At 45.6% G+C, this 24539-nt stretch overlaps 1 protein-coding gene across 2 annotated transcripts; it reads right to left on the bottom strand.

Moving 5' to 3' along the window:
• Nucleotides 1–2084: 2084 nt before the first annotated feature.
• Nucleotides 2085–23202, bottom strand: TTC34 (tetratricopeptide repeat domain 34). 2 transcript variants are annotated; one of them, XM_053400652.1, is made up of 9 exons: nucleotides 23020–23202; nucleotides 21842–21956; nucleotides 20059–21684; nucleotides 18670–18895; nucleotides 16417–16609; nucleotides 14180–14346; nucleotides 11881–12151; nucleotides 10540–10751; nucleotides 2085–2686 (listed from the first exon to the last, which is right to left on the bottom strand). In XM_053400652.1, exons 2-9 carry the CDS (start codon nucleotides 21856–21858, stop codon nucleotides 2165–2167), a joined length of 3234 nt encoding a protein of 1077 aa, XP_053256627.1. In that variant the 5' UTR covers nucleotides 21859–21956; nucleotides 23020–23202; the 3' UTR covers nucleotides 2085–2164. The 2 variants fall into 2 exon arrangements, with proteins under 2 accessions (XP_053256627.1, XP_053256628.1); XM_053400653.1 differs by having other exon boundaries at nucleotides 23102–23202.
• Nucleotides 23203–24539: the final 1337 nt, after the last annotated feature.

The following is a 24539-nucleotide window of genomic DNA, read 5'->3' as shown; positions in this document are numbered from 1 at the left end:
GATCACATTTCCTTCCCCAAAACTTCAACAGTAAAACTCTTTCATTGAATGTCTGCCACTTGAAGCGTGTGGGCGTGGTGGAATGGAAGTCAGAACATGTGCCTGGGAAGAAAGTGTTCTGCGGATTTCCCCCTCCCCTCTTTTTGATCAGGAGAAACAATTATGCACCAGTGACCCCCCCCCCCTGCCATGAGGTCTTTGCACAAAGGTTGCTTGGCTTTGGAAGGAGAATTTGGTACTACCAGCCAGGGAACCTGGTGCAACTGGGGTGGTGTGGGGAGGTGGTGAAGTGATACTCAAGCTACACAGCTCATTCCTACACAGGGGCAATCCCTACCAGGCTGAGTATGGCTTACTCCTACAGACAGTGCAAGACAGTTGCATGATACACAAAAAGGATGAGGGGTGTGATCACTGCTAGACAGGGGTCAGCAAACTTTTTCAGCAGGGGGCCGGTCCACTGACCCTCAGACCTTGTGGGGGGCCAGACTATATTTTGGAAAAAAAAGATGAACGACTTCCTATGCCCCACAAATAACCCAGAGATGCATTTTAAATAAAAGCACACATTCTACTCATGTAAAAATACACTGATTCCAGGACCACCCACAGGCTGGCTTTAGAAGGCAATTGGGCCGGATCTGCCCCCTGGGTCTTAGTTTGCCTACCCATGGGCTAGAGGACCCTTTGGGTCTCTTCCAACTCTACAACCCTGTGATTCTATAAGGGGACCTTTTTCAATATGAAGGCCACATTCCCATCTGGACAACTTTCCAGGTGCCACATGCAAGTAGCAGATGAGGACGGGGCAAAGGTGGTCATAGCAACGAATATTAACTTCATCCTTCACATAGTTTACAAACATACCTCTACCATTTGGGCAAGCAAGAGGCATTACCAGAATTCAACGACACATTTGAACTGGGCAAAAACACTCAAGGAGGATATGAAGCAGAACCACTGAGGGGTGTGGACTGGGGAGAGTTCCAGAGGCCATATAGAGAAGCCACAGGCCACATTTTGACCTCTGGACCTTAGGTTCTCTATCGCTGATACATGCTAACATGAAAGCTGCCTTGTACTAGGACATGGCCTCTTGAAATCCTTCACTCCATGTGCAGGCAGAGAAATTGGAGAGACCATTTCACTGAGATTCTCCATTTTGCTAAATGCCCACCCTCCTGCCATCTGCGAAGTAGTATGGAGCAGCTTTTTCTATGAGAAGAACTGGGACCAGCAAAAATCCTTGGCTGAGGAAAGCAAGGATGATAAATAATGATGTCAACTGATCCTATTGCTCAAAAGTAAACCCCATTGAGTTAGATCAGTCTTACTCCCCAGTAAATACATAAACGAACAGCAGCTGTAAATGATTCTGAAAAATACTGTGTTCACTAGTTGGCTGAAAAAACTTACCTTCTTCCTGCCTTTCAAATATTTGTTTGATTAAAAAATAATAATTCACAACTTGGACAGTATGATTTTGTTATATGGAGGGCATTCAAGAAACAGGGTTCTACAGAATAAGAGGCATCTCCATATGTGTTCTCTGGTCTTCACAAGCAAAAGAGAGAGAAAAGAAAGAAGAAAGTGTGTGCTTGTGGAGGTTTGCTGAACTAAAGCACTGAATAATAAGGAAGGATGGATCCATTCATTTGTCTGTCTCTGTCTGCTTTGAATGTGGTCATTCCTAAGTCCATTTCTGCACTACTCTGCAATTTAAAAAAATGCACCAAAAATCACATTAATTTTCAACACACTGTTTCATAAAATACACACTTGTATGTCTCGTCTCTAAAATATGTTCTCTGGTACATTTTTGGGGAGCTATATTATCACAACATTGGGCGATGTGCGAAAACTTATGAGTAACTACGTTCTAGTAAATACAGTGGTACCTCGGGTTAAGAACTTAATTTGTTCTGGAGGTCCGTTCTTAACCTGAAACTGTTCTTAACCTGAAACACGCCGTCACACAATTTCTGTTCTCATCCTAAAGCAAAGTTCTTAACCCGAGGTACCATTTCTGGGTTAGTGGAGTCTGTAACCTGAAGCGTCTGTAACCCGAGGTACTACTGTATGTTACTTTGGGAAATGCAAATCGAGATGGTTGATTTAAAAATGCAGGTCATGAGAAAACCTCCTGTGACCCAGACTGAATAAATTATTGTACTCTGCATCCAGATGCCTCCCGTTTAAGTCTTATTTTAAGTCTCTTAAGCTCAGCGTTGTTTTGGTTGATCATTAGCCCATACTCTGCAGTCTTCCAGGATTCTTCATAACGTTTTGCTGCAAAGGAGGACTGAGCAGTTTGCAGGAACGCTTTGGACAGTGCATCCCCATCGTGATCAGCAGCAATGATGGTCAGAGCCAAAGACTGTTCCAGCTGAAGAGCTTGGATGTACCGCTTGACCGCCAGTTCCTCCTTGGAGGTGGACAGGAGCAGATGTCCCTGCAAGCAGTAGTCCTCAATCTGAGTCTTCAGGCTGTTTTTCCCGTGGTTGGAGATCACCTTGTCCATGTCTGGCAAAGCCTTATTGTAGTCCTTCAGGTGGGCTAGGCAAGCAGCACGTTGGCGGAGATATCGTGGATTGCCATTACTTGCCAAGACGGCCAGTGAGTAGTAGCCAACAGCCTTTGTGTAGAATTGCTCCTTCACCAGTACATTTCCTTCTTTGGAAGCAACCTAGAGACAGGAAGAATATTGGTTACCCCCAGTCCTAAATTAGGTTCTTTTCTCAGAAGTAAGTCTGACTAAAGAGCTGTAGCTCAGTGGTGGAGTATTTGCTTTGCATGCCGAAAGTCCCAAGAAGTTGGCTATGAATGGTTTGGGTATGTTTAGCCTGGAGACTGTGATATGAGAACCATCTTCAAATATATGAAGGGCTGTCACATGGAGGATGTAGCAAGTTTGTCCTCTGCTGCTCCAGAGGGTAGGACCCAAACCCATTGATTCAAAAGACAAGGAAGGTGACTGTGACTAACCATTAGGAAGAACTTTCTCTCAGTAGGAGCTGTTCGATAGTGGAATGGACTCACTTGGAAGATGGTGGACTTTTCTGCATTGGAAGTTTGTAACCAGAGGTTGGATGGCCATCTGTCAGGGATTCTTTAGCTGTGATTCCTGCATTGGACTAGATCAGGCATGTCCAACAGGTAGATTGTGACCTACAGGTAGATCACTGCATGTCTGTGGTAGATCACTGGCTCCCCCAAAACGGGGCTTTCCTTCTCCTTAAAAACAGCTAACAACTTTGACCTGAACCCCCCAAAACCAGGGCTTTCCTTCTTCCTAAGAAAAGCTCAACAATTTTTACCTGAACCCCCAAAAAGGGAGTAGGTCAATATCAGTTTTTAACTCTGTGAGTAGATCGCAGTCTCTTGGGAGTTGGCCACCCCTGGACTAGATGAACTTGGACATCCATTCCCATTCTACAATTCTATGATTCTATAATTTTAAACTCTTGAATTTCTGGAATTTCTGGATAACCCTGGGAATGCCAGGATGAATCCCTGGCATTTTCAAGTGGGACTGGGAATACCCCCATCTGAAACCTCGGAGAGGCACTGCCAGTGGGTGTTGACAATACTGAGCTAGATGAACCAATGGTTTGACTTGACCTAAGATAGCATCCTATGTTCCTGTAAATTCACCATGACTTTACTTCCTAAGCACACATGCTTAGGATCCAATAACTCATGATGCTTTCATTTGAAGAAAAATACATAAATGAGGACCGTGTGCTTTTAAAGTTGCTTGCACGACACCACTGTTGCTCCTCGGATAGTATGCTCTATGTCATCTACTAAAGGGAACACAGAATTCAGCCTGAAGTGACAATTTGAAACCAATCTGGATTTTCCACGCCAAACACTTGTGAGCTATGCAAGATGAGGTTTAAGTAGCCGTAGCGACATTTCTGCCACGGGTGGTGGGTGGGGAGGTCAGCATGTACCAGCGCAAATTAAGGCAGTAATTTGGTTGTTTTTTCTCCTTCTCACCAGTTTTGGATGTTTTTTTAAGGAATCCTGGGGCTGATGAATTAAGCTCTCTGTGAAGTGGGTGAAGCTAAAGTGCCTACTGGATCTGGCCAAAGGCGCATCTGATCTAACATCATGCTCTCATAGTGCAAACTAGAAGCTTCGAGTAATATTCTGAGGAAATGGAGGAAGGATCACATCGTAGCTGATCTATCACAACATGCAAAGGATACAGAAAATCCAGTTGCACCATACTAAGACCCCAATTGCACTATACATTTTAAAGCAGTATCATACCACTTTAACACTCAACATATGTTGAGAGTTGCTAGAAGACCCCTATTCTTCACACGCAGCTACAATTCCCAGAGTGGTTTGACAGACAATCCCTCTTCTCAGGGAGCTCTGGGAATTGTAGCTCTTTGGGGGGGGGGGGAGTAGAGAGTCTCCTAACAACTCTCATCATCCTTAAGACTCATTGTAGTGCCAGTAGACTTCCGGGTTAGCGCCATCGGCTAATGGCGGATTCCCTCCGAGCTCCAGAGGGAATCGGCTCCACAGGATCAGGGTCGTACCGCTGCGGCGACGCGGAGACCCTTAAAAATCACAGGTGGTGAAGCCTGTGAACCTGGTGACTCGGCGGGCACCATTTGCGCCCCCCCGAGCTGTGAAGGAGCCTTTTTAAAGGCTTCGGAACGGGGGACGGGGTGAGCGGCGCGGTGCTGAGAGTCGACTGCTTCTCCTGTGGAGTGAAGCCGCACTGCCATGGCCGGAGAGCGCTGACTTCTTCTTGTGATTTGGACTTCAAAATAACAACCCGTGAGTAGTACGGAAATTGGACATTTAAAGAAATTTTTTCGGTGAATTAGGTACGATCGGGGGAGGTGTAAACAGGAAGTCAGCCTCCTCCTCCTGTAAACAATCTAAAGCAAGGACCTGCTAACTAAGGTCGAGAGAATTTTTTCCTTTATTATTGGGCAAAAGACATTAATTTCACGATTTGGCACTAGAAGAAACCTTACTGGAGGATAAGAGCTAATTTTGGGAGTTGAAGTGCCACCCCCCCCGGACCCAGGAGTGATCCGCGAGAGAGCCTGTTGAAGGTATTGAAGAGTTTGACAGCTGTCAAATTAGCTGTCAAGGCGGAAAAAGAGAACTTTGTTTCTGTTGTTTCTGCTGGCTATATTTGTTACAAGCTGACTATATTTTGTTGAAAATAAGGAAGAACTGATACAAACTACTTTGATTTTTGGATTTGAACTGGAAAGAACACTGAGTAACCAAAATCCCTCTAGAGGGGGTTTTGGGACATTACAAGAATGGCTGAAGGAGGGGAAATTCAAGCTGAATTGGACAGAGTCTTTGTTCTCTTGGGAAAGCTACAAGGCCAAATTGATGTTTTGGCTACAAATGTTACAACTCTGGACTTAACAGTAAACAAACTCATTGAATCTGATAAGGAATTGACTCAGGAAGCCTATGTAGCTGAACAAGAAGAGAAACTTGAGAGCTTTGAGAGTGTGAAGAAAGAGATATATGTTGTTCCTGAGAAAAAGGAAGGAGGAGCTGTAACTTTACAGATGATAAAGGAGAGCCAGAGGCCTGACATGATGGCTGCAAAGGAAAATAAGAACTTGATGGTGAAAATCTGGTTTGAATTGGAGACTGAAGAATGGAGAGAAGCTATAAATTTGGGTGTGATATGCCTCCAAGAAACACACATTGCAAAGAAACATAGAAGAATTTTGATAAATCGAAGTCTGGGAAAGGACTTTGCAACCTCTGATTTAACAAAAAAGAGAGGAGTTGTAATGCATATAAAACCAGAGTTGGACCCCCCCAAAAAACTATTTAAAGATGAACAAGGAAGAATATTGATAACTCAGATAACATCACGTGGAGAAAATATCTCAAATATTTTATTATGGGGGCCGAAGCCCCCACAGCCCCTAAGAGTTAGCTCTTTCCTTCCATTTCAATTCATGAAGGACAATCAGGAGACCTTCATTAGGACACCGTGGCTCTAATGGATTTCTCATTACTGCTCCTTTAGTGCTCAGAAACGAAAACAGCGCTTTCATCACACTGCTGCAGAGCAAATGTTTAAGTAATAAACAATGCCACCGGCAAGCGGTGCAGAGGGCTGCTTTATCAGGGCAAATAGGGCATTGCCCCACCAATCTGAATCTTCTCTCAGCTGGTCATTTTTACTTACAACCAGTCTAGAGGGTGGTATTGCCCATCCTCTTCCTTCTTTGTCCCAGTAGAACTCAGCAGGGAGAAGGACGGGGATGCAACTAGAATGGCTCTGCCTCTAGCTTAAGACCATTAACTCCAATGGGTCTACTCTGAATGTATCCATCCTGAAGTAAATAACGGACCCATTGAAATTAATGGACATGACTTAGATTAGATCTATTAATTTCAATGGGTCTCCTCTTAGTAAAAAAAAAAAGGGGGGGGCTTAGTTGACAATCCTTGTTTTGTTGTTGTTGTTGTTTAGTTGTGTCCGACTCTTCGTGACCCCATGGACCAGAGCACGCCAGGCACTCCTGTCTTCCACTGCCTCCCGCAGTTTTGGTCAAACTCATGTTCGTAGCTTTGAGAACACTGTCCAACCATCTCGTCCTCTGTCGTCCCCTTCTCCTTGTGCCCTCCATCTTTCCCAACATCAGGGTCTTTTCCAGGGAGTCTTCTCTTCTCATGAGGTGGCCAAAGTATTGGAGCCTCAGCTTCAGGATTTGTCCTTCCAGTGAGCACTCAGGGCTGATTTCCTTAAGAATGGATCGGTTTGATCTTCTTGCCTTATTCTACTCTTTACTAAAAGGAGCTCATCCATGCCTTGTGTTCTTGAAGGAGTGTGGCATTGTGGTTAAAGTGACTATATCACTGGCTATATTAACAGAATCAGAGAACTGCAGAGTTGGAAAGGACCCTCAGGGTCATCTAGCCCAACCGCCTGCGATGCAGGAATCACAGCTAAGGAGTCCCTTACAGGTGGCCATCCAACATCTGTTAAAAAACCCCCTCAAATGAAGGAGTCCACCACCTTCAGAGGGATTCTATTAAACTGTCGAACAGCTCTTACCGTCAGAAAGTTCTTCCTAATGTTTAGAAGGAATCTCCTTTCTTGTCCTTTGAATCCACTGGTTCAGGTCCTGCAGGAGAAAACAAGCTTGCTCCATCTTCCATTTGGCAGCCCTTCAGATATTTGAAGACAGCTATTATCTCACCTCTCAGTTTTCTCTTTTCCAGACTAAACATACCCACCTGCCTCATTCTTTTCATTCCACACTGGAACAGCAGCTCTGAATTTTGAAAAGAGCTATCGCTGAAGACTTTGACCAAGGCCAGGGAAATGCTTCATGTTTAAACCAGCTGCCAGTAAGTTCCTTTATTGCATCTCACATCTTACAGCTGGCAACGCGAGCTGGAAAGAAAATTGCTTCTGTTAAAATTACTGCTAATGCACACGGCAGCCTAATTTAGCTCCCAAAATATCAGGGCAACTGGAGGGATGCCAAAGTAACTTGTATAGTTATACTGATTTTTTGCTTGGTTGCTGATTGATGACTGTGGGGGATCAAGGCAGGGGGCTCTGGGGTTGAAGGTCTCATACCTTTTTCCATGGGGCAATGGCTGGGACTGGGAAACAGACCCACTGTTCAAATTTCCCATAATGTCCCAGACCAGGGGTGAGGAACTGCAGGCCTGAAAACTGAAGGTGGCCCTCCAGTCCTTTCTTTCTGCTCCCCAGGGACACCTCCCCACTCACTGCATTTCACCCCTTCCCCAATAGTTTTTGCCTGGCTAGAATATGTCTTTGAGCCTGGCTCATGCCTCCTGGCATGACCTGAGAGTCATTGAGAGAGACAGTGCTTAGAACAGTCCTGTGTGACCTGGGAGTATCAGGGTTGGCACCACCACTAGACAAAACAGGGCAGCTGTTGGTGGACGGAGGTGTGCAGGGCTCGTCAGTAAAATGGACTTCTGCACAGGTGTCAGGGCTGGAGTCAGATGCAGGTCACCATGAACGAGGCACAGTGCCATGCCAGTGAAGTTAACACTTCACACTAGATCTTGCCCCTATGGAATTGTTTCCAGGACTGAAGGTCCCTGCCTTCCACCCTTTCTAAGACTCCTCCTCTCCCAGCTGTTTCTCAAGCAGTCTCATGCTGCATCTGCCCACCTCTGGCCTCTGTTCTGCTCTCCTCATTATTCTCTGTGTTCTTGCAGACCAGGGTGGAGGGGAGCTTGTCACAGCAGGAGAGGGATTCTTCAGCCGTCCCTTGACCCCCCTCCTCTGCTGTAGCCTCAGAGTCTTAACTGCTCCCTGTCACAGTTTCCTCCTGCTCACTAACCCCTGTTGCCCCTTCAGCACCCAGCCTCTCCTCCCAATCTTCTCCTTTTGACCTTTCCTCAGTGTCCTACCAGCAATCCCCAGGCTTCGAGCCTTCCTCCTCCAGAGTTTCCCTTGGGTTTCCAGCTGGTGCCTCCCACCACTCCACTTCGTCCAGCCAATCCCTGACACCAGGCAAGAAAATGTCTTGGGGTGTCCCTGAATTTACTGTCTGGGACTCTCCCAAAGCCACATGTGTCTCTGAGCCACTCGCCTCACCAACCCTGCTTTGAATCCTCCTTGAGTGTGGTATGTGTCCTTGAATTCTGAGAATGCTTCATGCCTGCCTTGGAGGAGGACAGATAAGGGTGGGTGGGAGTGTTTAGAAACTCCCAAAAGTAAAAATAAAAATAAAAATGCATTCTTTCATCTTCCCATGTTTTTCTCTGGACCCACCCACCACCGGCATGCAGCCCCCAAGAAGGGAACATTGCCCTGAGTGTAACTGATGCTGAAGCTGCTGATGTATCTCAACATGGAAGGAATGTATGGGACCACTGCATTGCAGGGAGTTGGACTAGAAGATCCTTAGGGTCCCCTCCATCTCTACAATTCTGTGATTCTATGAATATATACAAGTCCACTTATGCATGTCATTTTGGAAGTGTCCCTCATTTGTGCGCCCCCCCGGTGCATTTGTTTATTTGGAATAGGCAAAAAAATTGGCTTATTTGGAATAGGCTAGGGTTGCTCCCTAACACCTTGGGAGGGGGAAGGCTTGCATATCTAGTTTGCTACAAATGCAAACCTCTTAGGGAAAAGGCAGCTAAATGCATGTAGCTAAGAAACATTTCGCTTCTAAGTAAGGAGTCACTTTGCCCCCCTGGAGTAATGTTCTTGGTCGTCCTTTTAACTCCCACATTAAGTCGGTGATTGGCAATTAGTTCTTAAAATCTCCCAGCTTCTTTCTCCCAGAAGAGATATGCCCCCTCCGACTGCCTGCCTGATTTAGAGAAGAGAGGTTCTTTGCCTCAGGGATTGAAAAATTAATAGTTGCTTACTTAACACCCTCCTGCTGGCTTGCGAGGGGTGCATACAAAACAGTCCTCTCCAGGCCCTTTATTTATTAAGCATATCAGCACACAACACAGGGTGGTGTTTTTTGTGGCTGTTTTTTTTTTTTATAGGGAGGAGCTGTTTTGTGTTTGTTCAGGCCAGCCTGATTCACAGAATCCACAAACAGCTTGTTTGTTTTTGAAAAAGGATGGGTGTCACTTGCAATGGGAGAGAACAGGATCAGGGGAACAAAGCCAACATCCTGGGTAACCTGAACAGGTATCATCTGGGAGAACCAGGATGCGGGATCTCTCTTTCACCTCCAAACTGATATTGGTGCAATCCTGAGCAGAGTGAGAGAGAGAGAGAGAGAGAATGAACGCAGATGAGGTCCCAACTACCTTCTACCCCAGCCAGCATGGTGAACAGCATGGTGAATTCAGAATGTAGGAACAGACATGATAGGAGTTGTAGTCCAAAAATATGGTGATGAGGAACCTGTGGCTACTCTATACATTGTTGGGACTTTTCCATTGGCCCCAGCTGCTCTGGGCAATGGTCAAGGACAGGGTTTTCCAAACTTGGGTCTCCATCTGTTTTTGGACTACAATGCCCATCATCCCTGACCACTGATTCTGCTAGCTAGGGATGATGGGAGTTGTAGTCCAAAACAGCTGGGATGCCATGGTCAAGGATGATGGGATCTGCAGTTCAGCACTATATTGAGGTCCACAGGTTCTCCAGCTTGCATTGTAGAAAAGATTGTGAACCTCTGACCCTCCAGGTGTTTCTGGGCTCCAAGTCCCATCAACCCTGCTGAGGAACACAGAATGTAGGAACAGAGTCAGACACAACAGGAATTGGAGTCCAGCAACATCTGGAGATAAGGAACTTGTGGTCCTCCATGCATGATAGGAACTCCAAGTCCCATCAGCCCCAGCCAGCTTGGACAATGGTCAAGGATGATGGGAGCTGCAGCCCAACAAGATCTGGAAGGCCACAGGCTCTCCATCCCAGATCTATCTGTTCAACTGCTCTCTTGTTTCTCCAGCATATCTCCCAATATGATAGTGTTCAATTAGACGAGTTGGTTCACTGGTGGAGAAGCAGAGATAACTTCAGCTGAAAAACAGACATAATTTGCATCAAGCAGGCAGCTTTACCTGAGCAAGGTTTTGCCGTTGCTTGGTGTCCAGGAAGCTCATCAGGTATCCTATATCTTTGTAATTTGTGGCCAAACTGGCCAAAATATGGGCTGCGACATTCATGTGGCTCTTCTTGGCTTGGAGCATTCCAAAGCGAGCATTGATGGAATCATTGGGTGCAGAGCGACCAAACTCTCCCTGGAGGTGCGCCAGAGCCTCATTGTCTCTCCCTGCCAATGAACATCAATAAACTGGTTACTATAGGCTAATATAGTTCTTGCTTCTCTCAGTTTCTAATGTTTCCTTCTTAAATTTCCACATCAATTTGAACTTAAAAGGAAGAAGATGACATTCTCACGAAAATTCATCAGAATCTTAGCATGACTTTCTCCTAACATGGACATTTTTGTACAACCAAAGCAGAACAGAGTGGTGTTATTACTTTCCTCGATCTGGTCACTATGCTTCTGTTGATGCAGTAAATGGCAGCTGCCTGCCCAATGGATCTCTGAAGGGCTCCAAGGGAATATTGGTATCAGCCTACCTTACAAAACTGTTGTAAAGGTGACTGACATGAGACATCCACATACAACATACTCTGAACATAGTAAATTGAAATGTGTGCCCACATTTCAAACTGTGATTTTAATATTCCATGCACTGACACAAGGGATTTTTCCATTAGAAAACCAGTTCATAACTGCTGTTGATAAAATAAGGAAGCTTTTGGAACCCCTTCGTGATCAGAACAAGAAGAAGCAAAATGGGAAAGTTATTTCCTCAGTCTCTCCCTGCCCATCAGGGAAGCTCACCTGGAGCTTATTTTGATGGTGTTCCATGTGGCGCTTTGTCCTGGATTTTAGGCAAGTCAATCGAAAAATCACTTTTTTGTGTGTGTGTTTTTGTTGAAATGTTTGGTGTGTCCTGGTTTCTACTTTTTGAAATATGGCAACCCTAGATCATCATCATCATCATTCTGCTTAATGTCAGAATAGACTTCTAAGCTATTTACGAAGTATAAAAACAAGCTACAGAAACATTACAATCTAAACAACAACAATTAAAATGCACAATAATGACACAGCAGTTCAAACAGGAGACTCAGGTGAAGAGATCAAGGGAACACCTGGGTAAACAGCTGCATTATTGAAAGCCGGCAGAATGCCAATGTTGATGGGGCCTCTTCCATGTTTCAGCAGGGAGCGCATCCTGCAACACTGGGGCTTCTGCCCTATCATAAGCTGATAATCATCACACCTTGGCAAGACTAACCAGGTTCCATTTGTTGCTAAGAAACAGTGGGTGACAGTAATGCCAAATAATGAGACGGTACTCCAAGATATTTGAAAGTTCTCTTACCATCAGCGGCTAAAAGGTCCACATAAAGCAGGTGACTCTCTGTGTCCTTGCTCTTTATTTTCACAAGCAATGCCCCAGCTACAGCAAGGTCCTTCAGTGTATCTCCAACGGGTCGCTCTTTGGTAGCAATGAACTCCGACAGCCTAGTCCTGCAGTGGTCATACAACCACTGATGGATCAACAACTGGGCCTCCTCCTTTAATGAAATAATTTCTTGAACTGCTACAGCTGTGTTGGCTCTTAGGGCTGAGGTCAGATCGTGCACAGCCTCCTATGTGGATAAAACAAGAGTAGTTTTTGAAAAGCCTGCTAATTGTTTGCACAGCTCTGGTTGGTTTATATCATCTGTTGTTATGATTATCAGTTGTCTCCCATCCACAGGCTTGTGGTCATCCCTGGGCACCTGGGCCAGGACAATGGGGAGGCTGCCTCTTCTTCTTCCTCCTCCTCCTCCTTGCAGTGATCCGCTCACACCACAGCCTGGCTTCCCCTCCCCTCTCTCTCCTCGCTTGCTTCCTCCAGCGCCATGGGCTTCCCCGCTGCCTCCTGCTAGAGCAGCCAGAGTGAGGAGGAAGAAGGGATGGCTCGGTAGCCTGTGGGTAGGCCTCACAGCGGCCTCTGCCTGTGGGGAGGAGCAATAGCACAGTCGTGTCAGCATTGGTTGTGTGTGTGAGGGGGAAGGAGGAAGAGTCATTGGTTCAGGAGTTGGTTCATGCCAGGGCTCAGCACCATGAGTTGTTGTTTGGAGGCTCCAGAAAAAGGTGCTGGAACTGTGCTCCAGCACACTCTGGCTGGGAAAAAAAGCCCTGATGATCATTATCAACAACAGCATTATTTGCATTTATATTCCACCATTTTCTTCAAGGAGCTCAAGGGCATACAATGACTCTGTGAGGTACGTCAGGCTGAGAGTCAGCGACTCGCTCAAGGTCACCTCTTGCCTTCCGTTCTAAGTCATTGTTGCGACACCCTCTTGGCTCAGCGCACAGACCAGTCACTCTCCCCTAGATTGGCTTCTGCCCTGTACCAGGTGTTATAAGACACTCCTGTGTGCCCTTCAAAATCAAAGGAGGCGCTAAAAGAGTTTAATTAGCCGGAGCAAAAGTATTGTGAGCTAATTTCTATGCTTCCCCTGCCCGCCTGCCCTGCTCAAAGCCAAAATGACATTTAATTATCTGCCTTTTCTATTAGTTTGGTAAACAAAGGGCTTTCTTTTCAATCCCGAGGTATTAAAGATGCATGCAAGATGCATGCGACAGGGAACATTAAAGCCTCTTCACTGTCATGCGCCTGCTATCTCGGAAGGCAGATAAGCTAGCCATCACAACCTTCCCCATTAAGACAGGCCACTTGGGGGCTGCTGATACAGACACAGTTTGCATTTAATGGTTGAGGGGGGGGGGAGAGAAGTGGGGGGGGAGGGTTTTCAAAATGTTAATCCTGTTTAACCTTTATCAAAATATCCCTTTTTGTCCCCTTCCAGGCCTTTACAGGATTTAGCAGAGAGAGAAAGGAAAACCTTTATAGCTCAGTCAGATCTTCCCTCTCTTGCTGTCCCTGGGGCCTCTCATTCTTCCCCTCCTCTTTCTTCACATCATTATCCTGGCATGACCTGAGAGCCAGCAAGTGGTGCAGTGGTTAGAGCAGCCCTGCACAACTCCCCCCCCCAAAAAAATCAGAGTTGGCACCGCCAATTGGGATAATTGGGCAACGGAGGTTGGGGTCCTGTTGGAGGGCAGAGATCTGTCAGCCCCACCAGCCCAGCTGACTCCCAGACTCTGACTGAGAGCATTGTCTTGTCCTTTGCCTCAGCCAGCAATAGCAGGGGTTGGGATTGATAACCCTTGGGGTCCCTTCCAACTCTGCAGTTCTATGATCCTATGGTTCGTCTTGGACTGTCCTTGTATCCACTAGGCCAGGATGGGGAAAACCTCAGGCCCATGGACCAAACACAGCCCTTTTTGCCTCTCTGTTTTGCCCTTCATACTTTCCCTAGGTCACACACCCCTCTGAGCCATGTGCCTCACTAGCCTTGTGCTGCACCCTCCTTGAATGTTTTTGCCTGGCTGGACTATGTCATTGAATGCTGATTTACACTCCTTGGTCCACCCACTTTCCCCTAACTTCAGGTGAAGATCATCTAATCCAAGCCTCTGCAGGAATATGCGGAGGTCCAACTTGCAACCTTGCAATATCAGCACCATGCTCTAACCAACTGAGCTATGATTCTTCCTCTGGCTCAAAGCCTTGTTTAGTAAGTAAGTAAGTAAACAGAAAAATAAAACCACCCCGTTCTTACCTTTTTCTGGTTCAGAGCTAGGTGAACAAATCCTTTCCCACTCAGTGCCTGGGCATTTGTGGGGTCTTCTTTTAGGATGGCATTGAAATCAAATATGGCAGTTTTCTTCAGCCCAAGATGCCCGTAACAGCGGGCCCGGCTAAGAAGCGAATCGACAGCATAACCTCCTGGAGCAAAACAGAAAGCGTGCATGAAAATGAAACATTATCAGTGAAACATTAATGAAAATTGCTTGCACAAATGTTACATCAGTCAAAATGCTGCATATTAGGAGAAATTTGCACTAAAATCCTTATGAATTTTCATGAGGATCGTAGGTTTTTTTGTTTTGTTTTTGCTTTCTGCAAATTGCTGCTAAATGTGTAGAAGTGAATTTAAGATTGGGGAAATTAGTGACTGGAGAAGTGAATTTGACAGAGCCTTACATGCCTAATTTGAGATAGAACCTTTTCCATCATCCTAATTAATTTTGATTAGTATTTGTTAGGATCTATCTAAGATTAGTATTTAATAGCTGCTTTTTTCTGTTATTGTTATTAATTTTGCATTTTGGTCCCACCATTCCTCCAAGCAGTTCAAGGTGGTGTGCATGGCTTCTCTCCCTTTCTCCATTATATCTTCACAACAACCCTGTGAGGGAGATGAGGCTGAGAGAAGCAGTGACTGGCCCAAGGTCACCCAGTGAGTTTCTTGGCTGAGTGGGGATTTGTAACCCTGGTCTCCTAGGTCCTAGTCCCAAGGCTTTAACTGCTGCATGGACAGGATGATGATGATGATGATGATGATGATGATGATGATGATTAGAGGTGCCCTGGCTCTGCTGAGCCCCAACTTAGGTACAGGTTCACCAGTTTGGTAGAAACTAGACCTAACACCCATTGGTTCCTCCGCTGGGCTCTTGACTGCTTCTCAGTGACTGTCAACTGACTATCACACGACCCAGTTTGAAAAGACTTGTTGCCTCAGCAATCCTCCCTGCGAGGTACAACAAGTCTCTTCCGTGATATGCTCTAGCTGCAAGCAATTTGGGTAGACAGGGGTGCCTTTTATCTCCCTGAACAAAATGGAGCTTTATTCTTTTGCAGGAACTCGTGCCATGTGCCCAGGGCCCAGAAAACAACCAATTCTGAACCTGGCATCTGGAGAAATAACAGGCAGACTTTTCAAATATGCAAAGATAGCAGGCAGATCTTTCAGATATTTGGGGCCCAAGTCATTTAGGGCTTTAAGCACTAATGTGAGTATCTTGAACTGGGCCCAGAAAAAAACTGACAAATGCAACTGTTTTAAAATGGGGGTAGGGGTGGGGGGTTACATTGACATTTAAATTCTACTCAATATTGATCCTGAGTAGATTCCAATGTATGGTTAGCAGAGTAACAACTTAAACACATTGCAGGATTCCCCCCAAAATAGACCAGAGGCATTCCATCCAGTAGAGCTTTATTGCTACTGAAGGCAAATGAGCATAATAGTCACAAATCCAATACATTCAGGATTGGCACTGTCCGTAAAAAATCCAGTTGCAGCAGACTTAACTTTAAACTTACAATACTGTACTTATAAGAAGACTAAACCTTAACACTATAAATGGAACACCACACCAAAAGGAAAAGAGAGAGAGAGAATGAAACCCAAGCAAATTCTGGCCTCACTATTATAGTCAGCATGACCTTGACAGAAAGAGATAACAGAACCAGTTTAAACCAGCTGAACTCCGCTTCTCTGAAGGAATAACCCAAACATCATGAACCTTCTGCTTGTTTCTTTCATGTAGAGAAGCTCCCAGAACCCTCTTGAATTAAGTAGAATAGGAAAGATCGCTACGCTATCAGATCAATGCTTTCTGTACTAAGAAATGCAAACTGACATATATGAGATCTGAATGCAACCCCAGGCAGTAATGTGGCTGCTATGGTCTGGAAGCCATTGAAGTTCCCTTGCCATCTTGAATTGATTTTAGTATGCTGTATTATTTTTACTGTTGTTAGCTGCTCTGAGGCCAGCTTCGGCTGGGGAGGGGGGGAATATAATTTTATTATTATTATTCTTTTATTATTATCTTCAAGGGCAGCCCCACAAAGAGTGCATTGAAGTAGTCCAGTCCCCATATATATTCAAGAGCATGGGGAATTAAAAAAACCTGTAGAAATAAAGGAGGAGGGATAGGTTTTGCCCATTAGTATTGACCTATGTGCCTGGTTTTGCACAAAGTTGGCTACAGTGGGGTGTCTCACCTGCTGCGGTGATGGCAAAGGAGAGGTAGACGATGGCTTCTTTGATGTAACCTCCCTCTTGCTTGTTCTTTAGGATCGTCATGGCCCTGGAGTGACAGTGGCTTTGTAACAATGCTCTATCTTCCTCTTTTAAAATCTTCACGACCGTCAGGAGGCAGGAGGTTTCCCCAGTTTGGGTCATTTTCTTGAGCAGCTTAAGTAAAGGAAACACAGAGAAAAGAGGAATCAGCACCAAGATTTAGGGATGACTCATAGAACTGTTGAGTAGGAAGGGAACCCCAAGGGCCATCTATAATGCAGGAATCACAACTAAAGAAACCTGGGCAGATGGGTGGCTCTGTCCATTTTGGGTTTCGGACATTTCTCATTCCCTCGCCTCCTGTCTTAGGTTTGGTTCTCCACATTTGCCTGTCAGTTTGCAATTAAAAAAAAAATTCTGTCGAAATGTGTCAGCATTTTAGTGCAAATTTCTCCAAACTACAACTTTTGCAAGCAATTTCTCCCAACATCACATATTTAGATGTACTACATTTATTATTCATACTTTCCCCCAATATACACATTTCTGAATTGGAGAAAGGCATTTGAAAATGTGGACAAGTGTGAATTCCGAAGGATGGCTGTGTTTCAGTTCAGGTATTGTTTTGGAAAGAGCAAATCGGGTGCACGCAGATAGTTTCTGGGAAGCGGGGTAGATAGAGTAAGATTTCCAGCAGCTGGGGCAGAGATTTCATTGCCCCATCTAACTCCTTTCCCTTTCCCAATATGCCTGGAAGAAGCAGATCCAATCAAGCAAATTCCTTACAGATTACAGGATCTTTTTTCAGAGTTGTGATGTGTTAAAATAGCACAGGATTAAGATGTTTTTGTTAGCTCTCCAAAGCCTAGACAGCCATGCCCTTGCATGTAAGCCAGGGCTATATGTCTTGAGCATCTCTACAAAAAGCAGCTAAAATAGGTTCCTATGCAGACACTGTGAGTTTCTGTGAGTCCTAAGCAAAGATAAGAGTGCCCTCTGCTGTTAAGTTATAGGTTGTTCTGAACTAGCTTTCCAAAAGTCAACAATCTTAATTCATGGCCAAAGGACGTGCATTTGATTTTTGATTTTGTTTAAACATAAAAATGCTTACTATGCCTACAAGCAATTCGTGGATGACCCTTGCAAAAATTCCTGCTCTGCCAATGGTTCACCGCACACCTGGATTTCAGAATGGGGATTTAGAACACAGCAGGAATGGGGAATTGGAGTTCATAGCATCTGTAGGGTATCACACTGGCTACTTCTGGTCTGCTCTGACTGGCAGCCCCTCTCCAAGGTCTCAGGATGAAGACTTTTTCCTTGCCTACTACTTCACCCGTTTACGTGGCAAAGTCAGGGACTGAACAGGGACCCACTGAATGCAATGCAGATGTTCTGCCCCACTCTCCCATGGTCTTAACTGATAGCGTAAAGGCAATGGGTTGTATTCAACTGAGTCTTGCACAGAGTAGACCCATTGAAATGAATGGGGCTAAGTTGGTCACACTCATTAACTTCAATGGGCCTATGCAGAGTAGAACTACCATTGTGGATTATTTCAGCTACCATGCAATGGTTGTGTGTTAAAAGCTAGTTATTATAGCGCAGCATCGTTTGGAGTACAGTCACTCAAATAGTGAATGCGTCTCTCTAGGGTAAGAAGCAGTTGTGGGCTGGACTGGAAAACCTGACCAAGAACATATTCTGGTGGCATTTCAGCATATCTAAAGAATATGACTGAGGAACTACAAGAACATATCATACACAGCTTAGAGGGTTTCTTTTTCACTTAGATTATTCCATGGTTGTTCACACACTATGTATATCTTATTTTGACATACATGTTTATCTATTTCAGTTGTGGTATTCTCATAGAATTCGAAGGAATCCCAAGTGTTATCTAGTAGAATCCCTGATAATCACAGCTAAAGAATCCCTAACTTGCAGCCATCCAGCCTCTGTTTAAAAACCTCCAATGAAAGATTGTCCACTGCCTTTTGTTTTCTGGACGTGTGTGTGTGTGTGTGTGTGTGTGTGTGTGTGTGTGTGTTACTCTAAGATTCAACCTCATTTTCATGTAATAAATGTTGTTAACATATCTATGGGTATCAAAGTCATTAGGTTTTCTGTCTATATATAGTGAACTGAAAAAATTCTTTTCACTTTGTTACCCTTTATCATTTTACCTTGTTGCTTCCTTAGTGATGATTTTCCCTTCTTTTGGCTGCTCTTACCTGGTTGCAATCGTATAGAAAGCCTTTCTTCAACTGAAGCAGAGCCAGCCTGGCCAAGAAGGCAGATCTCTGGGAGGTTTTGGAGAGAGCCACCAACAGGACCTTGTGAGCTTCATCTAATCGATCCATTTGGTACAGAGCATCAGCACTGAGGAGCTGAGATGTCTCATCTGAAGCATCCAGGTCCAACAGGAGAGAAGCCAGCTGGTGAGCTCCAGATGCATCGCTGAAAAAAAGAGGGGGGAAGTAGGGTTATCTCTCTCTTGTTCTCTAACACTTGTATATTAGGTCTTTCCAGAATCCAAACAACATGTCTACAGTAGCCCTGAAGGCAGCCCAAGAAAGATGGACAGCGTTATTTAGGTCTCTGCAGGGTGTGCAAAGCTCAGCACATGGAGAGGCTTAAAAGTCAAGGAGAACAAGGGATATTCAATGTTATGTTGGAGGGGATGCCAGGAAACAGGGAATTATATTCACATGTGGTGGGGGTGTAAATATGTACTATTTTTCCGGCAAAGGGTGTTTAAGGAGATAACAGAAATCACTGAGTTAAAGCTGACCGAAGGTCCAGAGGTAGCATTATTATCAATTTACGATGGGGTGGAAGGTTCGCAGGCTATGAAGGACTTGCTCACAAATTTATTGATAGCTGCATGAAAGTGGAAGGGGCAAGCAGAATGTAAAATGGAAGAATGGTATAAACAGGTGTGGGATATAGCTATTAATGATAAATTAACATGTGCCATTAAGGTAAGACGGGGAATATGCAGGAGAGTTGATTTTGAGGAGATATGGAAGGTGTTTGTAGAATTTGTATTGTTAGGCGGGGTAGAAATAATAATAATAAACGGAAAGGGGTCAAACCATCTCAAGAGGTGTTGAAATTTTGAGAGGTTGGATAGTTACAATAGAATGATCTCGGTGGTGGGGTGCACATTTTATTCTTATTTATTTATGGTTATTACTTTGTTAAAATAAAATATTTTTTAATTAAAAAAAGTCAAGGAGAGCTTCACACGTGCAATGGAGAAGTGCTCATGAGAGGTGATTGGCCCCACCCACCTGTCAAAGTCGGCTGGTGGGTGGGTGGGGAGATAAAGATTTGACCCAATGGGCCAAAAAGCTTCCCCACCCCAACACAGGACATTGCAGGTGCCACCAATCTGTTGAAAGGTGCCTGAAATACTTTTCCAGGCCTAGCCGCATCTTAACCTGCCCTACAGGTATAATGGTGCCAGATGGGCATCTGGTTGAGTGTGGCAGAGCAGAAATGGCCTCTGTTTCCAATTTGGGGAGGCCTGCTGAGTCTAATTTGGCCCACAGGGCAGAGGTTCCCCAGCCCTGTACTCATCTGTCTTTTAAAGCATTTGCCCAGTGAGATTTGCTTACCCTTCTTTCACCTGGAATCCATCCAGCCCTCTTGGTTTGTTCTGATGGGAAGCTGTGCCCCTGGGGTCTCGGTTCCTTTCCAGTATCTTCCTTGCTTCCTCTTGTAGAATGATCAACAGGAAGCCCCTCTGGTTCCACGGTATGTAGGACTTGATGACAAAGCTGGTCTCCTCAAATCTAAACCTACAGGCAGTGATATAATCCAGGGCAGTCAGGTAAGGACTACTGCCCCAAGCTCGGATTAAGCCACGGCCACAGAGAGCCTTGATGCAACTGCTGGGGTGTGGAGAGCTGTACTCTATGATCTTCTGGAAATCCTGAAGGGCTTCTGCACAGCGTTTGTCATGGAGGTAGCAGAACCCCCGGAGGGCAAGAAGGGTGTTGTAATAGGTCTCCTGCTCAGAATCCAGAAGGTGGTTGCAGATTTCCAAGGCACTCTGGACACTGCCCTCCAAGAGGGAGCAGTCTGCCAAGCGGACATTTAGTTCGCGCCGGGCGCCCGGAGAAATCTGAATGAGGAAGCGAAGGGTTCGGATCACTGGGGAGAGAAGCTCCTTGCCACTGTCACTCCGGACTTCAGGTCTAGCACGCACAGCTTCTCTGTAAGCAGCAAACTCCAGATCTAGAGCTGCTCTGGCATGTTTTTCTATCCTCTCAGCATCCCCGGTGGTGAAAAGGGCCTCAAAGCGCCTCGCTGCCAGGCTGGGGTTTGCCTCAAAGGCAGCTGTCATGTCCTGCATCATCTCTGCCACCCTCCTGCCCTGAGAGAAGTACGCAGCAGCCCTGTCCATAAGGAGTCCAGATGCTCTTTTGTCCCACAATGCACCACTGGCTGCCTCACTGTAGACAGAGACGCCTTCCTTGCCTTTGTGCTTCTCCAAGAGGTGGGTTGCCTGGGGCTTGCAGGTGTGGATGTCTTCTGGTGAAATGGCAACCAGGAAGTCATAGCAGTCGCTCTGCCAGTTTTCCAAGCCCCCTTTCCCACAGCGAGTCTTCTCCTGAAGTGAGACGAAGTCAAAAAATGCCTGGATTATCCGCTGAAGATGCTCCTTTTGCCGACTGTGCACAAACTTCACTGTCTCATCCCGGCATTCCGCAAAAGCATGCAGATAACCTGTGACGCCATTTTGGAAGTGGGTCCGCGACAGCACCTGGGCCAATGCCCTGGTGAGGGCCAGCTCCACACAAGGCTGGGTGTCCAGCAGAGAGTCGCATCGCCGCAGCACTTCCTCGTAGCGGCCCAGTTTGAGCAGGGCCTCCATCTTGCAGAGAGAGGCGGCCATGTTGTTGGGGTTGAGGGTCGAGAGAAAAATGGCTGCCATTTCGACGCTGAGAGACGTGTAATTCAGGCCACCATACTGAATCTTTGGTATGGGGCCGCCATCCCGACACCACTTTGATAAAGTGACCGTCACTTTGGCACGTGACTCTTCTCCCAGGGTAGCCACTTTTTCGACAGCTGTTGGGACGCTGCAGCTGAATGCAGCTACATAGAAGGCAGTGGCAAGTGAAGGGTCATCTGCAGCCAATTGTTGCTCCGCCGCATCACAGAGCTGCATCGCCTGGTCCTTAGAGGACATGGTGCCCTCTCTGTTATCAGCAACCATGTTCACTCCACTTCCAGGCCTGGTTTTTAAATATATATGTTTTTAGAAAAACAGATAGAAAAATGTCAAGACTTACCTTGTTTACGTGGCTGCAATCCATCAAAATACTTCTGAAGAGCTCATAAGGGGTCATAAGAAAAGCACTGCTGGCTTTTTTATACAACACTCTCTCACACCTGTTTCCATCCTCCATCCCAGCAAGCAAAAGGCATTATCAGAGTTCAGGGACACATCCCAGCCAGGCAAAAATACTCAAAGAGGGTGTGAAGCAAGGTTGGTGAAGGGTGTGGCCTGAGGAGAATTCCAAGGGGCAGACAGATATTATTATTATTATTAGAATTTATATACTGCCCTATACCCAGAGGTCTCAGGGCAGTTCACAGAAAAGCTGAGGGCAGTCTGGAGAGTCACATTTGACCCACAGGCTGGAGGTTCCTAGAAGAAGTGTGTTTTTTTCTTAAAAATAAGGTTTAGAAGCTGCCATCGGAGGTAGCAACAACGAAACTGGCCAATCACCGAGCTAGATTCCAACTCCTACCCCACACATTAAACTCTTGCTTCTGTCTGAGACTTAGGAAACATGACAGGAAATGAGGCGGCCATTGGGGGTAGCAACGGAACTGATGATTCACAGTGCTAGAGAAGAAACAAAAAAATGTAATTTTTAAAAAAGTTTCTTCTTCTGTTAGATTCACAATATGTTTAGGGTTATGCGTACCCCTGCATCCCCCCAGAAAAAAGCACTGTCCAGAAGCATAGAATTGTAAAGTTGGAAAGGACCTCAACAGCCATCTAGTCCAACCCCTGCAATGCAGGATCCTGCCCGCAGACATCTCTGGGTGGGCTCAAACCACCAACCTTCTGGTTAGCAGCCAGGCACTCCAACCCATTGCACCACATGAAAAAAGAAGAAGACATAAGCTGTGCTCTTGCCGGAGCTTCAGCTCTGAGGAATCTTTGGATAATTTGTCCCTCCCTTGGAGAAATTCAATTCCTCTACCACAAATGGGAGAGTTTTGAGGGCCCAGTTGCCAACAGATCTAAAGATAATATTGGTAGAGGGACGCACAACTCTCTCTCCTGCTTTTGTTTATGAGGAAGAGCACTCAGTTACATGAAATTATGCTAGAATAATGCACCCATGCACCTCCCCTAATTTTCTACTTTGGGGTGGGGGTGGGGGTTGTAAGCAGGGACTCGTATATTCTCTGAGCCCTAATGGGCAAGTGTGGGTTTTTATAATGGGAGGGGGAATCCTCTTCCCATTTATCTGGCACCTTCCCCATCTGCTGATGGCAGTGGAAAAAAATCAGAACAGAGAAAGCAAGAGTCTGTCAAAGGGGTGGGGACTCACATTTAAGAAAAGCGGTTGCGTGAATTCTTGGCTGGGGGTTCCTGGTGGCCCCCATCTTGCTTTCACTGGAGAGAATGGATACCTGTTTCAGGCTGTGTCTCCACCGTAGAACTTGTTTCCCATAAGCAGGAAGGCATGGGGGGGGGGGACACGAAGCAGGAGCAGCTCAGGCAACCACATGCTCAGCTGTTTCCCAGGAGACAGTAAACACTGCCTCAGACCCAGTGGGGAGAGAGAGAGAGAGCATGAAAGGCCCTGGGACTTCAGCCAGAGAAGCAATTTGTGTCTGTGGGCGGTAGCTGAGTGGCAGAGAACATGTTTTGCATGCAGAAGGTACCTGGTTCAATCCCCAGCATCTCCACTTAGGGCTGGAAATGTCCCCTTGTCTGAAAGCCCAGTCAGTGTAGACAATACTGAGCTACATGGATTCAATAGTCTGATTTGGTATAAGACAGCCTTCCTATGCTGATCCACGTACACAGATAATGGGTTGTATCTAATGTTGGTGCTACTCAGAATGGACCCCTCAACACTAATGGACATGCTGCCTCTGGTCCATTAATTCTGATGAATCAATATACAAACCAGGACACAGTTATTCTTTGAATTTTGCAATTTCGTTCTTCAAGCAATTTGTACAAAAATACATCAGAGGAAAGTGTGTACTTTAGTTAAAACAACACAGAGAAAATGCCCCAAATTAATCAAGGCTGCATACAAAAAGGTGTATATTAGAAATCTGCACAGAGACACTGATAAAGTTTCATGAGAATTTAAATACCCCCCCCCCAAATTATGGCAGAAATGCAGAAAACTGCACTTTAGATCAGGAGTGCCAGCTTAGCCCCACAACTGTGGATGCCCAGGGCCGTGGACGCCATGCAGCATGCATGCCCCTGGCATTGAAATTTGTGGGTGGGTGCCCAGCCTCTTCATGGGGAATTTTGTGGGTGCTTGGGCACCAAGGGCCCCAGGGAGTTAGCACCTATGCTTCAGATAAAAAGCAAACAAACAGAAACACCATGCCTAACAGTTATGTCCATCCATATATGTGAGCTCAGTGTACAATTCAAACAAATTACCAACATGTTCTCTTGGCAAATGGTATGTTCCAAAAACTGTGTTTGCCTTGAATGTGAATGCAGAATGGGGAGCACTTAGTGGCAGAGCCAACATGACAATTTTCTTATAATTCCTGCCCCAAACGACTACTCCCACTTAGCTGAGTTTGTGTCTGGTTTTCCCACTTGACTGGGAGTGGTGGGGTAGGGGGAGAGTTAATTTCAAATGACTTAAGAGGGGTTCATTTTCTAGGTCGGGAAAAAATGGTGGGTGGGTGAAGGGTCAAGTTGCTGACTTCTTCCCATCTTGAAAACATCCCCATTGACCTGAGCCTGATGAGAGCGCTGAGGCCTAAAAGAGGATTAAATCATGCTGTAAGCCACCCAGAGTGGCTGGGATTATTATTATTATTATTATTATTATTATTATTATTATTATTATTATTTACAGAAAGTGAA

Source organism: Podarcis raffonei, chromosome 8 (genome assembly GCF_027172205.1).
Source record: "Podarcis raffonei isolate rPodRaf1 chromosome 8, rPodRaf1.pri, whole genome shotgun sequence".
Taxonomy (NCBI): Eukaryota; Metazoa; Chordata; class Lepidosauria; order Squamata; family Lacertidae; genus Podarcis; species Podarcis raffonei.
Note: the sequence above shows the minus strand (reverse complement) of the source record. Positions and strands in the feature narration are given on the sequence as shown.

Coding starts and splice junctions, on each gene's coding strand:
- TTC34 (XM_053400652.1), bottom strand. Junction 16,610..18,669: donor TTCTATACGATTGCAACCAG/GTAAGAGCAGCC, acceptor CCTTTACTTAAG/CTGCTCAAGAAAATGACCCA. Junction 12,152..14,179: donor TAGCTCTGAACCAGAAAAAG/GTAAGAACGGGG, acceptor TTATCCACATAG/GAGGCTGTGCACGATCTGAC.